The 16,266-nt window shown below is 36.1% G+C and overlaps 1 protein-coding gene across 4 annotated transcripts in view; it reads left to right on the forward strand.

Annotated features, from left to right (window-relative positions):
- DNAJC24 (DnaJ heat shock protein family (Hsp40) member C24) overlaps window positions 1-16,266 on the forward strand; it is an 84,377-nt gene that overhangs the window by 30,025 nt on the left and 38,086 nt on the right. For all 4 annotated transcript variants that reach the window (XM_039471182.2, XM_074401281.1, XM_003919954.4 and 1 more), the window contains exon 3: window positions 10,077-10,215. In XM_039471182.2, coding sequence (XP_039327116.1) covers window positions 10,077-10,215 — 139 coding nt within the window. The remainder of the gene's footprint in view (window positions 1-10,076; window positions 10,216-16,266) is intronic.

Here is a 16,266-nt window from a genome sequence, read left to right on the forward strand (position 1 = left end):
AACTGGACCCCTTCCTTACATCTTACACAAGAGTTAACTCAAGATGAATTAAAGACTTAACTGTAAAACCCAAAACCATAAAAACCCTTGAAGAAACCCTAGACAATACCAGTCAGGACATAGGCATGGGCAACGACTTCATAACTAAAACACCAAAAGCAATGGCAACAAAAGCCAAAACAGACAAGTGGGATCTAATTATACTAAAGAGCTACTGCACAGCAAAAGAAACTATCATCAGAATGAACAGGCAACCTACAGAATGGGAGAAAATTTTTGCAATCTACCCATCTGACAAAGGGCTAATATCCAGAATCTACAAGGAACTTAAACAAATTTACAAGAAAAAATGAACAGCCCCATCAAAAAGTGGACAAAGGATGTGAACAGACACTTCTCAAAAGAAGATATTTATGCAGCCAAGAAACATATGAAGAAAAGCTCATCATCATTGGTCATTAGAGAAATGCAAATCAAAACCATAGGATACCATCTCACACCAGTCAGAATGGCAATTATGAAAAAGTCAGGAAACAATAGATGCTGGTGAGGCTGAGGACAAGTAGGAATGCTTCTGTACTGTTGGTGTGATTGTAAATTAGTTATCTGAATTCTTTATTTGAAAAACACCAATACTGGCGGGGGTGGGGGGAGGGGAGGTGGGGAACATTAAAAAAAAAAAAAAAAAAGAAAGAAAAACACCAATAGCTACCTCAAATATTGCACAGCTTTTTTGTCTTTCGTTGTTCTTTAGTCTCTTTTCTCTCTTTTTCAACACACTATCCTTCTGTTTCCTTTCTTCCTCCTTCTCTTCTATTTTCTTATTCCCTTTCTCCTGCTGTCTCCCCTTTCTTCACTACCTTCTCCTCTTCCCCTTCCTCTGCCTGCCTCTCCCACCTTCCTGCTTCCCTCTCTTTCTCACTTCCCCCTCTGTTCTTCTCTCTCTTGCTCCTGCTTCTTAGAGCTACCAGAAATCTCAGAATTAATCTCCCAGTTTTTTCTCAAAGGCAGTCAGTGATATAGTGATATTTGGCAAAAGTTTTAAAAAACATGTTCAGAAGACCAAGAGGTCTATTTAAAAATGTTAATGGTATTAAAATGGTTCTTCTGGAGAATGGAGGCAATCCTTAGAGATTTGGGTGTACATTTCTTCATATTGTTCTGTCAGTGTGTCTGGCCACATAATCACACTGAACCATCACTTTAAGGCTCTCTCTGAGAACCAAGAGGCTATCTATGTTAAATGTAAGATTCCGTTACAGGATTATTCACAAAGATTCTATAGTAAGGGCTGCTATTACATTATGGAGCCAAATTGTGAGCTGTAGGAAAGCATACTGTTTTTGACTGCATGTAGTCTTGTGTCACTTCAAGATTAAGAAATGTGTTGTTAGGCAATTTCATCCTGTGAGAACATCACAGAGTGTACTTACATAAGCCATCCACATATAAATGGTGTAGCCTGCTACACATTAGCCTTTATGGTATAGCCTTTTACTCCTAGGCTACAAACCTATACAATATGTTACTATACTGAAGATTATATGCAGTTGTAATGTAGTAGTATTTGTGTATCTAAATGTAACCATAGAATAGATATAGTAAAAATATGCTATAAAAGATTAAAAATGGTACACACCTGTGTAGGGTCCATACCATAAGTAGAGCTTATAGAACTGGAAGTTGCTCTGGGTATCAGTGAGTGGTAAGTAAATGTGAAGGCCTAGGATATCACTGTACACTATTGTAGACTTTATAAACATTGTACACTCAGGCTAAGCTAAATTTATACAAAAATATTTTTAAAATAATAAATTAACCTTAGCTTATTGTAACATTTTTACTTTACAATTTTTTTTTAATTACAGAAACAGGATCTTGCTCTGTCACCCACGTTAGAGGGCAGTGGTGCGAGCATAGCTAACGGCAGCCTCAACCTCCTGGGCTCAAGTGATCCTCCCACCTCAGCCTCCTGGGTAGCTAGGACTGCAGGCCGGTGCCACCATGCCTGGCTTATTTTGTAATTATTTTGTAGAGATGAGGTCTCACTACCTTGTTCAGGCTGGTCCTGAACTTCTGGCCTCAAGTGATCCTCCTGCCTTAGCCTCCCAAAGTGCTGGGGTTATAGGCATGAGCTGCCACACCCAGCTCCACTTTATAAAGTAGGTTCGTTTACAACAGCATTTCCACAAACATGTGAGTAATGCATTGTACTGTGACTTCATAACAGCTATGGTGTCACTGGGCGGTAGGAATTTTTCAGCTCCATTATAATCTTATGGGGCTGCCATTGTATATGTAGTACATCATTGACTGCAACATCATCATCTGGCACATGACTGTACTCTCCTTTAAATTCTTAGCTGTTCACTAGCTTTCCCAAAGGAACTGAGAAAGGTAATTTTTTATAGACACTTAAAAATCACAAATATTCTTTTCAGTTAATTAATATGCATATATGTATATATATATGTCTGTGTGTGTGTTATGTGTGTGTGTGTGCATGTGTGTATCATCCTTCTTCATGAAGAAAAATGTTGGGAATGCTCTTCTAGTTGTGTTACTGAACTGAACTTGGGTCTGCACATCAGGGTCACCAAAGCCACGCACTTACATCGAAATTTGCGGTGAGAGAAAGTGAGACATTTATTTCAGGGTGCCAAGCAAGGAGAATTGGGCAGGTCATGCTGAAGACTCAACCTCCTCTATGGCTTACATATAAGAGTTTTTAAAGGTGGGGAAACAGGTTACAGGCAATGGCATATATCAACATATGAAGTATATACATTGATTTGGCCTAAAAAGGCAGGACATCTTGAAGCAAGGGCTTTGGAATCGTAGGTGGATTCAAAGATTTTTTGATTTGCATTTGGTTAAGGAAAGAGAGCTTTGTGTAAAGACTTGGGGTCAGCAGAAAAGAATATTAGATCTGTCCCATGGGCATGACTTCTCCAGGCCACTCTGGAAGAAATTTTAAACAAAGAAATATGGTCAGAGTTCAGTCTCCAGTTTCTTCTTATCTGAAGTCTGTGTACCAGCAGATCCATTTGGTGGGGGTCCAGGTTTCTGAAAAACAGCTCAGAGGCATATGTTAAGATGTTTCTTTAGTTTCCATAGGTGTTACTGGAAAGGAGTCCCTAGTCCAGACCCCAAGAGAGGGTTCTTGGATCTCATGCAAGAAAGAAGTCAGGGTGAGTACATAAAGTGAAAGCAAGTTTATTAAGAAAGTAAGGAAATAAAAGAATGGCTGCTCCTTAGACAGAACAGCCCTAAGGGCTGCTGGTTGCCCATTTTTTATGGTTATTTCTTGATTGTGTGTTAAACTGGGTGGATTATTCCTGCCTCCCCTTTTTAGACCATATAGGGTAACTTCCTGATGTTGCCATGGCATTTGTAAACTGTCATGTCACTAGTGGGAATGTAGCAGTGAGGACCACCAGAGGTCACTCTCGTGGCCATCTTGGCTTTTAGCTGGCTTCTTTACTGCAACCTGTTTTATCAGTAAGGTCTTTATGACCTGTATCTTGTGTCAACCTCCTGTCTCATCCTGTGACTTTAAAATGCCTTAACCATCTGGGAATGCAGCCCAGTAGGTCTTAGTCTCATTTTACCCAGCTCCTATTCAAGATGAGTTGCTGTGGTTCACACCCCTCCGAAATAAGGAGGAAAACATTTTGTAACTTTAACTTTCTTCGCCATGATTTTAAGCTGTTATTACCTTTTGCTTATCAAGTTGCTCATTTACTTCTCAAGGCTAGCTGAGTGCGTTGAATTTTCCTTGAGGGAACTTAAGATTTTCCTTTATTTCCCTGCTTGTGGTGGAAAGCAGCAGACCCCGTTGAGGAATCCCTGTGCTGTCTCAGTTGTCAGATATTATGTGCAGATTTATTAATGCCTTATTACTTATATAATTCTCTAAAATTGACCTTTTCGATTTTATTTCACCACAGATATCTGAAGAAATGAGTTTTTATTATCTTTAGAGGTGCAGAGTACCTCAAGCTATCGTGATTATTAGACTCATAAATGTATGCAAACTCTAAATAAAAATGACCTATAATAAGCTTTTAGTCAGTGTTTATGTGTATGCTGCTCTTTGAAATTCCTCAGTGATAATCTGTTTGGAATGTGTATCTACTGTAATGTCATGGAAATTCAACAGTGGTCATATTGGGGCTTTGCAAGACAGTACTTGAGTGGGACCTTCCCCAGAATCATTGGCAAAAAAACATAAAAAAAACACACACGCAAACACCAACCAAGTCTCTTTGGTGAGATTCTGATAAGATCTATTGTTGTTTTGACACTTACTCCCTTTTTGTAGTACAGCATTGGTATGTGAAACATTAACAGTATGTACTTTCTGTTCTTGTTTCTTTTACTTAACATATGTTTTAGATATTCATTTATATTATTGAGTGTGTCATAATTTGTTCTTTTTAATTACTGAGTAATACTTCTTTTCTGTAGTTTTAATAAAATGTATTTACCTATACTGCAGTTGATAAACATTTGTGGTTCCAGTTTTTGAATAAGACTGTTATGAATAAGACTGTTAATTCATTCTTTAATGAGTCTTTTTGTGGATGTGTATTTTTCATTTTTGTTGATCGTGAAGTTGATATATATGTAACTTTATGAGCAATTGCCAAATCGTTTCCTGTGAGCAGTGTATGAGAATTCTGGTTATTTCATATCAACACTTGGTGTTATCAATTTTTTTTTTCTTTTTTTTGAGACAGAGGCTTCCTCTGTCATTCAGACTGGAGTGCAGTGGCACGATCTCCACTCATTGCAATCTCTATCTCTCCAGTTCAAGCAATTCTTGTGCCTCTGCCTCCCGGTTAGCTGGGACTACAGGTGTTTGCCACCATGCCTGACTAATTTTTTTTTTTTTTTTTTTTTTTTTTTTTTAGACGGAGTCTCGCTCTTTTTACCCAGGCTGGAGTGCAATGGCACGATCTTGGCTCACCGCAACCTCCGCCTCCTAGGTTCAGTCAATTCTCCTGTCTCAGCCTCCTGAGTAGCTGGAATTACAGGCACGAGCCACCATGCCCAGCTAATTTTTTGTATTTTTAGTAGAGACGGGGTTTCACCATGTTGACCAGGATGGTCTCGATCTCTTGACCTCGTGATCCACCCGCCTCGGCCTCCCAAAGTGCTGGGATTACAGGCTTGAGCCACTGCGCCCGGCCTTAATTTTTGTATATTTAATAGAGACAGGGTTTTACCATGTTGATCAGGCTGATCTCAAACTCCTGACCTTAGGTGATCTGCCTGCCTTGGCCTCCTGAAGTGTTGATATTAAAGGTGTGAGCTACAACACCTGGCCAGTCATTTTTATTTTAGCCATTCTATTATGGCTAAAATAAAATAGTAATATCTCATTGTGATTTTAATTTATATTTTCCTGATAACTAATAAAAAAGTTTAAGCACAAGTTTATATGTACACATTGTTTGTTTATCTTCTTTTAAAGAGTATCAGTTCAAGCTTATTCATCTGGTTTTTGATTCGTTTGTCTTTTTATTATTTACTTATAGGTTTTATTCTTGGATTCTGATACAAATCCTTTGTTAGAAATATATGAAGCCAGTATTTTCTCGCAGCCTGTAGCTTCTTTATTTATTTTCTTAGTGGTATCTTTGATGAGTGGAAAGTTTTAAGATTCGATGAAGTTCAGTTTATCGATTTTGCATCATACAGTTTATGCTTTTTATTTTCTGTCAAAGCTCTCTGTGCCTACCTTAAGCAGCAAAGATATTCTCTTGTGTGGCCTTTATAGATTACTTTTGTGTGTATGATTAATTCTGAATTAATTATGGTTTATGGAATAAGATAGGGATTGAAATTATTTTTTTCCCCACAGGGATGTCCAGTTGCTTCAAAACTATTTGCTATGTAAATACTTTCCTTTCCTCATTGAATTGCTGTGGCAGCTTTGTTGAAAGTCAGTTGACCATATATGTATGGTCTGTTTCGAGGCTATCTTTAGGCCAGTACTACAGTTTTGATTACTGCTGAAATATTGATAGAGATTGTATTAATATATCAGTTTAGGGAAAATGGAAAAGCAGCTTCTTATCCATGAACATGTTGTTTCTTCCATTTATTGCGCCTTTGATTTCTCTTAGTGCTACTTTGTGCTTCTCGGTGTAGAAATCTTACATATATTCTCTCTGGCTTATTCCAAAGCATTTTTTGTGCTGTTGTTAATGGTAATTTCTTAAAATTTTATTCTCTTGTTTGTTGCAAGATTTGCCAATTTGTTAATTTTGAGTCTGTTGCTCCCAAGTCATTAATTTTTTTCAACTCCAGCAAAGTGCATTTCAGTTTAGTACTGAAAGAATATGGAAGTCAGTTAAAATAAATAAACTTTGCAAAATTAAACTTAGAACATACCTATTCTGTTAATTAAGGGGTATCAGTATTTTGTCTACTTGATTGATAAATGCTGTCTTCAGAGGTCCCTGTTTGATTCAGCTGGCATTTTTTGAGACTATAAGGAAGTTCGTGGTTTTTTTTGTTTTTGTTTTTATATGGCTGTTTCTGGTTTCTTCATTAGGTAATAACCCCTAGAATACACAATGCTTTAGCTTACATCTGTCTTTTATTTGATAAGTGAATCAATGAAATGGTACTAGCGTGGGCTCTCAAGAGTAGGAAAGTCTTTGGCTAGTGAGGATTAAAAAAAAAGAGCAAGATATAAAATAATACTTGACAACAGAAGGAAAATGACTGTGATCTTTTGGGGTCATAATGAGTCTGCCTCCCACATGATATCTCAGATTTAGAAATAGTAGAAACAAAATTAACATACGCTTTAGGATCAGAAAGTCTTTAAACCTAGGATTAGGGGCTTGTTTTCCCATTAGCAATAAAAAAAAAAAATTTAGTATTTTATGTGTAGCCCTTTTAATTGAAACTTCTTAAAACATTTAGTGCATTCCAATTTTAACTCATAGATATATTTGGACTGGGTTTTAATTTCTCATGGCTGTAAAACAAACTATCACAAACTTGGTGGTTTCAAATATTTATTCTTCTGTAGTTCTGCAGAATTCCAAAATAATTATGACTGAGCCGAGATCAAAGTGTTGGCAGCACTGCACTCCCTCTGGAGGATCTGGTGGAGAATCCATTGCTTGTCTCTTCCAGCTTCTGGAGGGTGCAGGCATTCCTTGGCTTGTGGCTACCTCACTCCAGTCTTCAAGGGAGGCATTTCAGATCTCTCTCTGCACTGTCATCAAATCACCCTCTCTCCTGTGTGTCATATTTCTCTCTGCCTCTTTCCATAAGAACACTTTGAATACATTTAGGGCCCAACCAGATAATCTAGCAAAATTCTTCCCATTTCATGAACTACAACATAATCACATCTATGCACTCCCTTTTTCCAGATAAAATAACATTTGCAGGTACTGGATATTGGGACTTGATATATTTGGGAGCCGTTATCAGCCTACCACAGACAATTATTCGTGTTCTTAGACCTTCACTTTGCTCTGAAAGTTACTGTTAGAACAGATTGGATGGAGCTTTAAGCATCCCAAATGATAATACTTATTTTCTTGCTATAATTGCCATTTTTTAATGAAATGTACCCATTTAATAAATGTTATAGAATCTGAATAGACTTAAAGCCTCAGATGGTAAGCCACTTATTTCAATTAATCAGGAAAATACCAAATTAGAGAAAGGGATTGAATTGTACTTTGACTATCACAGAACTGTATTTGACTCGTAATTAAGTTTAGTAATATTTTTTTAGTTTAAGGCAGCCAGTAGTTAATTCCTGGTTTTGTAGGGCTTTCTTAGTCAGATTGGTGCATGATCAGGCCTAATCTGTTCTATTCTTTGTTACCAAGTAGACTTCCTATATTGGCCCTTGAGAAATTACCTACCTTTTGATCTTTACCCCTAGTCTATAGCTACAAATTTAGAACAAGTTCTCCAGGGCCTTAATGCATGTGACATACTGATATTAAGAGTTTTCCCATGTAAATGTGTCATAAATGTATCCTGGCATATTTGAATATGTTATATGTAATAACATTTAGTCATACTAAGCTTGTTAGACAAATCTTCCCTTAGTGTTAGAGGAATGGGTCAGCTAGAGAACTTCAATGCAGCCAATTCCACTTTGGCTTAGGGATATTGCTTGAATATCCCAATTTATGGATTGCCAAAACCTTAGTATAGAAATAACTTTTATGTGCATCATTTGATAAATCATGGGCAAAGAAGATTAATCAATAAAGCCTTAGTTTCCTTTTCTTCAGTCCTTAATTAGTTTAAATATTTGGTAACTGATAGATTTAATAGGAAGGGAGATAGTTTGCCAAAGGAAAAATGGAAGCCTAATTGTCATTGTATGCCCTAGAATCTCTCACAGTCTATGTGATGCTTACCAGGTTCTTCTGTGTAACCAAATACCAGAATAGCATTTACTATGCTAGAGAGGATCTTCAGCAGTATGGAGAAATTCATCGTGAAAATGAATCTATTATTAAGGTAGGCTGTGTTTTAATTAAAACTTACATATCTTACCAATTCTAAATTGAGAATTGAAATCATTTTGCTTCATGGTACTTGACACAACTTACTGAGTGACTGGCCTTAGGAATTTAGATAATAATCAGCATGATACTTGCAAATTTTTGGTGCTCCTGATAATGTGCGTAAGGCAGTCAATGAAAGAATTTAAATGATTGTACCATTAATTGAAGAATATATCAACCATCCACCTTGGATGGGTCATGAAATGTGCATCTCTGGTTATTTGCCTTTTTTTATTGTAAAAACTTGGGGGAAAAAAGTAAGAAATTAAAAAAAAAAACTATTCTACATTAAAAGGACATTCCTAAGTTGACTTTTTGAAATTAAAAAATGAAACTGTCAAAGTGATTATTGGATAAATACTATCTTTTGATGATAGATTCATTTTCTTGATGAACTTCCCACTGCTGAAGGTCCTCTAGCACAGCAAACGCTATTTCTGGTATTTGATTACATAGAAGAACCTGGTAAGCATCACACCGGGTGGGAATTCCTTATTTACTTAAGGGTAAGAAAATTTACATATCTGAATTAGTGCTATTGTTATCCCCAGAGTGTTTCAGTGAAGTGTCTCTAAATTTAGATAATCGTTTCCCATTTGTTGAGAGATTTCTGAAAAGCAAATGACATATTGATCTTTTCAGAACTGTTAGATAAAAAGAGGAGGGAAAATCACAGAGAACATAGACGAAAAGGAGGGAAGGAGATAGGATAAGTGATAGTAGAAGTGATACTTATTGGATAACTAGTGAGCTACATGTACATGAGCATTTGAGAATTTATGAATTGGCATAAAACTTTCAGGTTTTGACCCAATAGTGTAAAGAACTTAACTGCATGTTGAAAACAAACATTTTTAGACTTTTTAGAAAATTCCCATAAGAAAGGTTCTTTAATGAATTGATTTATATCCAAATATTTCAGTTCTTTAAGTTATTTCTTACAAATTTGGCCTAGAATAACCAGTTTTCAATAAAAATGTATGCTTGGGGATTTATAACTTTAAAATCTTCAGGGTTGGGGAAGAAGATGAAAGTTGTCATGTTTATAATTAGATATATGTTTATTTAAAATTATGATTGTATAATCTAATTTCATCAGGAAAAACTAGTAGTCAATTTTATAATGCTATCTATAACCAAGCACATTGTATAAGGAAAGCTTCATTCTCTGCCTAGTTTGTGCTCTTCCTGTTTCATGTCCTGCTCCTCTGCACGTACCTATTTCTATTTGTGTTAGTCATCCTCTCTAGGTAAATTGTCCATGAGACCAATGATTCCGTGAGCAAATTATCCAGAAAATGCTGTCTTTGCACGTTGTGACAGATCATGTCACTGGTGGATTTATAGCTACTCCAGTGGTCTAATTAACCTGGCAGTTGTCTCCTGTACCCAACACTGTTGTTTCATTGCCTTGGCATTTAGTTTTCATCTTCTCATTACCTTCGTAACTAAAGCTAAGATTTATATATTTTTTTTTAATCTCAGCTCTCCCCTACCCTTATTTTTGATTGGCAGTATCATCCAGATAAACAAAGTACAGATGTACCAGCAGGAACAGTGGAGGAACGTGTACAGAAGTTCATCGAAATTGATCAGGCATGGAAAATTCTAGGGAATGAAGAGACAAAAAGAGAGTATGATCTGCAGCGGTGTGGTAGGTACTTGTGTTGAGGAGCCACAGCATATTGGCAGCTCTTAGAAGCACAGTCTGCAGCCATTCCCGGGAAGCATTTTCCAGCATTTGCACCAGGCATTATTGTTGCCTTTATTCCTCCCCTCCATCACTGTTTTTAATTATGCCCTATTCTTAGCAGTGATTATTGTGTATCCATTGAGAAGTTAAAACTACTAGGATGTGCCTTCTTGTGAAGCCTTGAAAGCTACTTTTTATAACATTTGAAAAATGTTTGATTACACATTCTAATTAATATGCTTGATATGTTTAAAAATTTTTTTATTAAATGCATATGGATTAAAATTTTAGTTACTTTTAAGACTATACAGTATAAATGACAATCCAAATGAAGACACTATAGATAGGATGACATCATAAAGCACTCTGCTGCCTTTCAGCTCATTTTAGACTGGGTTTCATGATTATCTTCAGGATAAACTATTCCTTATGATTGGTATAAATGATATTTTAGGAATGCACATTACCTAAGCAATTTAAAAAGTCATTTCTGTTATGCTTTTTAGAAAACAGCTTCTTAAAACAGTGACAAGCTGTTGTGAGAAAGAGAGAGAGAAATGTAGGTCAGGTTTGTCACACATGGACTGCAGTTACACGAAGTGATAGGCTGTCTCTCAGCACTGGCCTAGGGACAGGAGTCCCTCAGCCTTGTGTTTGAACCTTCAATATGTACCCCACATGCTAATGGGAGGAGTCAATAATCAGTTACAGCCCGTGGGGAAAACACTCAGTCGTTCTCTCCAATAGCACATCAGGCTCAGCATCGACTAGGATGTGTTGATAAAATCTGACTGCCTCTGTAGTTGCTTATTGAATCCCCTCCCATGCCCTACAGTGGCACACCATCAAACCTCACAAAATGATTTTGAGGCTTTGTTACTACTAAGGTTATGAAAATTTGATTTGAGAAAGCGAGACTTCATTTTTAAAACACAGCATTATAAGATAAAGCCAGCGATATTTGTAAGACTTCCCTATTTATTTTCAGAGGGATTTCCGCAAACAAAAGTGTTTCTTATAGGCTGTGTGTGATACTATTGTGTGGAAAGACTTGAACTATTTATGTACTGGAGTATTTGTTTATAAGAGTGACTTATTTGTAGTACTAATCAACTCTAAGGCCTTACTACTTTTTAAAAGACTGATGAGCTTAATATTTTCTTAAATATAAGAAACTGATGGACTGCAGTTTCATTAAGTGATAGGCTGTCTTTCAGCACTGGCCTATGGACAGGAGTTCTTCAGCCTTGCAAATAATTTGGATTAATTTTCAAATACAGCTTGAATATTGAGTTCTGCTTTTGCTGGGTGCATAATGAGCATCTGTCTAATGCATTTATTTTTTAAATATGTTTGTATTTCTTGCAAAAGAATGTAGAGGTGGCTTCATTTGATAAGTTCTACCCATAGGTGTATACTTTTAACCTTGGGTCACATAATTTCTATAAAAGAATTGAAACTGATGCACATAAATGTGTTGTGTTTTAGAAGAAATCTATGTTCCTAAAGCCACTACGGTCTACTGGAGATGATGATTCTTTCATGTGTTTTTGCACATCCTACCATGTAGGATGCCAGTTTGCTTATGATAAGAATAATTCACACAATGTTAACCCTAAAGAATATAGGGTATATACTTTCAGTGTTGCTGTACCTTTATGCCACTACACAGCCTATGTACTGTTAAGAACATATTAGTGAAGTTGACTAGAAGCCTGCTCTCTAAAGAGAAAGAGGTAGGAGGGTGTCAGGAATCATAAAAATATTCTCTCGAGAAGCTCCAGGGAGGGCTAGGCCAGAAACAGAAAGAAATAGGAAACCAAGTTAAAAGTGAGCATAGAATTGCATGAAGGAAGGTTTAAGAGATGTCAGAAGACAAATAATCAACATATTCATGCCTTTTTCTTTGTCTTTGAAAGGTCCTTGGAACTGTGAATTTCTTTTGAACTTTGAGTCCTAGTTTTAAGCTCTTAATAGAAGTGCCTGTGGCCTACTGTGTCACAGAGTACTCCTGTAGGTCATAGATGAGGTCACAATGAAGTTTAGACAAACCAAATACTGTGAGAGTTGGACCTGATTCATGATTCAGATAAATAGTTTGGAATTTATACAGTATCAGTTTACCCTTCAAGCTTTTCAGGCAGCATATTACTGAATTCAGCTGTTTTAGAAGGACAACTTTTCATGACACTTGAGTACCTCAGATTTAAGTACTAAATATTTCCTCCTTTACCAGAGGCTACAAATACTGAGACTTCTTTGTTTCCATTTTAAATGGAGGTTGACCTGTTTAAGTAAGAAGAGTATCCAAATATAACTTGCATTTTTAAACCTTTCATACAAGAGCTATTTTTCAAAGCCCGTATAATAAACCTACTTTCATATTGTTATTTCTTTTGAATATCATTATTAAGTTTTTCTTCTTGACTCATCTTCAGTAAAATGGCTCCCAAAAGAAGGGAAATGAACTTGAACTTCTCTAACTAAGGATTTAGGTTTGCTAGAAGGAAAACCTTTGAGAGTAATAATTTGTTAAAGAACAGGATAGGTTACCAAGAGAGAGAGAGTTTTTTATAACCAGGTCAAAGCACTCTTTTTTTCTGGGTCATCCCCTGGGGACATGGAAATAGCTTTGTTACACAGAACTTTTTCTACATGTGGTGACAGTTCATTGTAAACCTTTCTTTTCATAGAGTGCACTTTAAATATGTTTGTTTCCTGCCCACCATTAACTTGCAGTGTAAAATAAAATTGAGCTGTGCAATACTTGGAAAGAAGGTAGGAAATGCTTTATTGGCTGGTCTTGAATGCTTTCTCGTGTTTAACAGCTCCATATTGGTGCTCTGTCTTAAGGAAAGCCTCATCAATATTGCCCACAGCCAGATATTTATCTAAAAGATAATTTAAAGGAGCACTTGACATCCATAGTTTTTTGCTTCTCAAAAGAAATGATCAAATGTATTCTTTCCAATAAAGAAAAGATAATACTCCAGGGCAGATAACCTAAAGTATTGCACATATGTTTGTTTCTCCCTCCTTTCTACTTCCGTATGCTTAGTTGACATTTTAGGACAATGTGGGCCAGGCTAAAGAAAAGTAAATTTAAGAAAAGGATGAGTAATAATTAGTTCCTAGAGATTATACATTTTGAAAGCAATGTTAACTAGTGAATTTAATCAATTAGTTCCAGTTGGGATATTTACCTTATTGTCTCTGAGGATGCTTCCAAAGGCTGCTTCCAGTGTTCCCTTGAAAGGCATGTAGTTATTTAAGATGAGGCTTTGCATTTCAACCAGATGAGCACTTTGGAAAACCCTTTCAGGATTTATAAAATGTTCACATGAATAATATCTGTTGAATAGATTTTGGTGCCTTTATAAATCTTGTGGGGAGTTGTCCTTATATATTAAGCACACTAAAAACACATCAGAAGTATATCATGGGAAAATAACAGTTGTCATGATTCAGTGGCTTTGTAATGTGAAAGTCACACAGATCTCTGATGTCTTAGTGGCTCTATAGAGTGACACAGCTTATGAGTGAAGATACTTCTCTGTGATCTAGAGAGTAACAAACCTTCAAATAAAGTTACTCAGATTAAATAGTGTTTTTTAAAAAATAGATTGTGTTTGGAATCCTTGCTGATACATTATTTTATATTAAGATATATCTTGGTTCTCTGTTAGTGAATTATTTTGGTAATGTGGAACCTTCACTCTACATAAGGATACCCAAAAAGCCTGGCTCGGAGGGGGTTGGGCCAGACACTGTAAAGTGAGTGTGCCTTTGCTCAAAGCTAATCAGTTACTCTGCTTAGGTAGATACAAGAGGTCATTTCTAGTTTGTATTACACAGTTTATGCCATCCTTTTATTAGGGTAAATATTTGGGAAGATAAGCAAATAAATGGAAGCAAATGAATGGAATGGAAGATAAGTAAATCTGAAAACAAATGAAGAACATACCTTAAACCTCACCAACATGTGTCAGATAAATCAACATGTAATTTCTTAAACTCAAAATAAGAATCCTTCCTGTAAAGCATGTTAATGTTATAGAAGCTCTGTAAGAGAGAAGGATGTAGATGATATGAATTTTGGTTAACTGTTAGGAATAATGACTTAAGGCTAGTAGATATTTGTGTAATTATGTCCTAAAGCTGACCTTTACAAAATACTTGAATTAGTGAGATTAGGGTTTCCATTTACGGTCATAATATTTCCATTTGATTTTAGGAATTTCAAACTTGGTTGTAAAAATTTGCTTCAGGTAAAACTTGGGAGATAAGCATCAGGGTTTTTTTTTTTTTTTTTTTTTTTTTTTTTTGGTGAGCGTTTCTGAGAAAAGTAATAATGTGAAATGATGCAGAAAATTCATCTAGACAGTGGGGAACTGGCTTTATCTTGAGTGGGAGAAGAGAGTATATAGATAAAACTTTTTTGCAGGTTCCCTGGCCCCAGCTTACTTGTAAGAAGATGACTACTCACATTACTTGCTACTTTTACTTGAATGCAAATAACTGTTCTTGCAATGAAAATGTATTTTAAGATCATTTCTCATTGGTTTTGAATAAAAATTTGGCTAGATTCAAATAATGCTATAGAAAACTATGGGCAAGATTATACTTACAATTCTGTGACATTTGAACACACTTGGGAGTTCTGATTTAATAATGGAGAAGTGTAAGATTTTAGGAAGTTTTTGTTTCCAACTTTAACCTCTCTCCCAACTTCCACTTGGTTACTTGACCCAATTGAAATCAGTGTGTCCAAAATCAAGACTGACTGAGTCACCTTTCTTATTTTTTCTTCAACCTTGGTTTCATATTACACTCTGGTTACTTCTACTTTGCTCCATTTACAGTCAATGAATCAGAAATACGAGTTGACATTTGTTCTTTTTAAATGTTGTTTCCCCTGTGTGAGCTTTTTATTATCACCGCTACCACAGTAGTCCATCCCCAGATTATAACACATACCCAGATTATTTCCATCACTGCTAATTGGCCTTCCATTCTCTGTTGTGCCTTCTCCCACAGTACTTTACATTTTGATTGATCTAGCAGCTTTCTTTATTCTCACTCCTCTAAGAACATTTATAACCCTATACCCTCCGAAAACAACACCTACCCATTCATCTGGAATTTAAATGGGACAGAAGCTTTTAAGCTTGTCCCTGCTACTTTTTCCGACTTCATTACCTGTTTCAAACTTTATATGAATTTTGTCCTCTGGTCCATTTAGGGGCTCCCAGGCACACATCTGTTTATACTATTTGTTATTAATCAGAACCACTCTCCTGTTCTGATTCTTATTCTTTGTTCGAAGTCCAACTTAGGTCTTAGCATCTCCCCTATCCCTAACTCCCTGCCACCCACCGGAGCCTGCTGGTATTCTAGTCCATCATCATTTGTGCCCTCTGAACTAAAGCCACATAATTATTTTGAACTTTTTTCCTCTGGTTCCTGTCATTTGGTTAATGTTTGATATTTTGGAAGGACTGAAAAATTATATAGACTGTGACTTTGATAAAAATGTGTCCATTTTATTGGGACCTACAATAAGAAAGTACATCAGACTTCAACACTTTTATCAATGTAAAATCAAGAGTTGCTGCTTTCCTCCACTGTGGTACTTGAGGCATTTTTCTCCTACCAATAATGGATTGGATTTTAGTCATTTTCTTATGGTCTGGTGTAGATGCCAACACAAACACTGAGAGATAACAGCAGTTTTAAAATAACTGTCATTTTATTAAGCACTGGAATTGTGGTAATTCTTTTAAACATTGTTTAACAACCTTGTAAGGAAGGTATTAATATCTGTTTTTCAGAGACTGAATCTAAGACTCAGGTTAAGTAATTTGACTAAGGTCACATAAAGTAGTTGATGTGTGGGGGGATTTCAAAGCCATTTTTTTCTTCAATCACTGTGCTAGGCTTCCAAGTTTTATATGAGTTGTGTATAATCCACTATTTGTAGTTCCAAATAGCCATGTATGAGGGATATTTGAG

Source organism: Saimiri boliviensis, chromosome 6 (genome assembly GCF_048565385.1).
Source record: "Saimiri boliviensis isolate mSaiBol1 chromosome 6, mSaiBol1.pri, whole genome shotgun sequence".
Classification (NCBI taxonomy): domain Eukaryota; kingdom Metazoa; phylum Chordata; class Mammalia; order Primates; family Cebidae; genus Saimiri; species Saimiri boliviensis.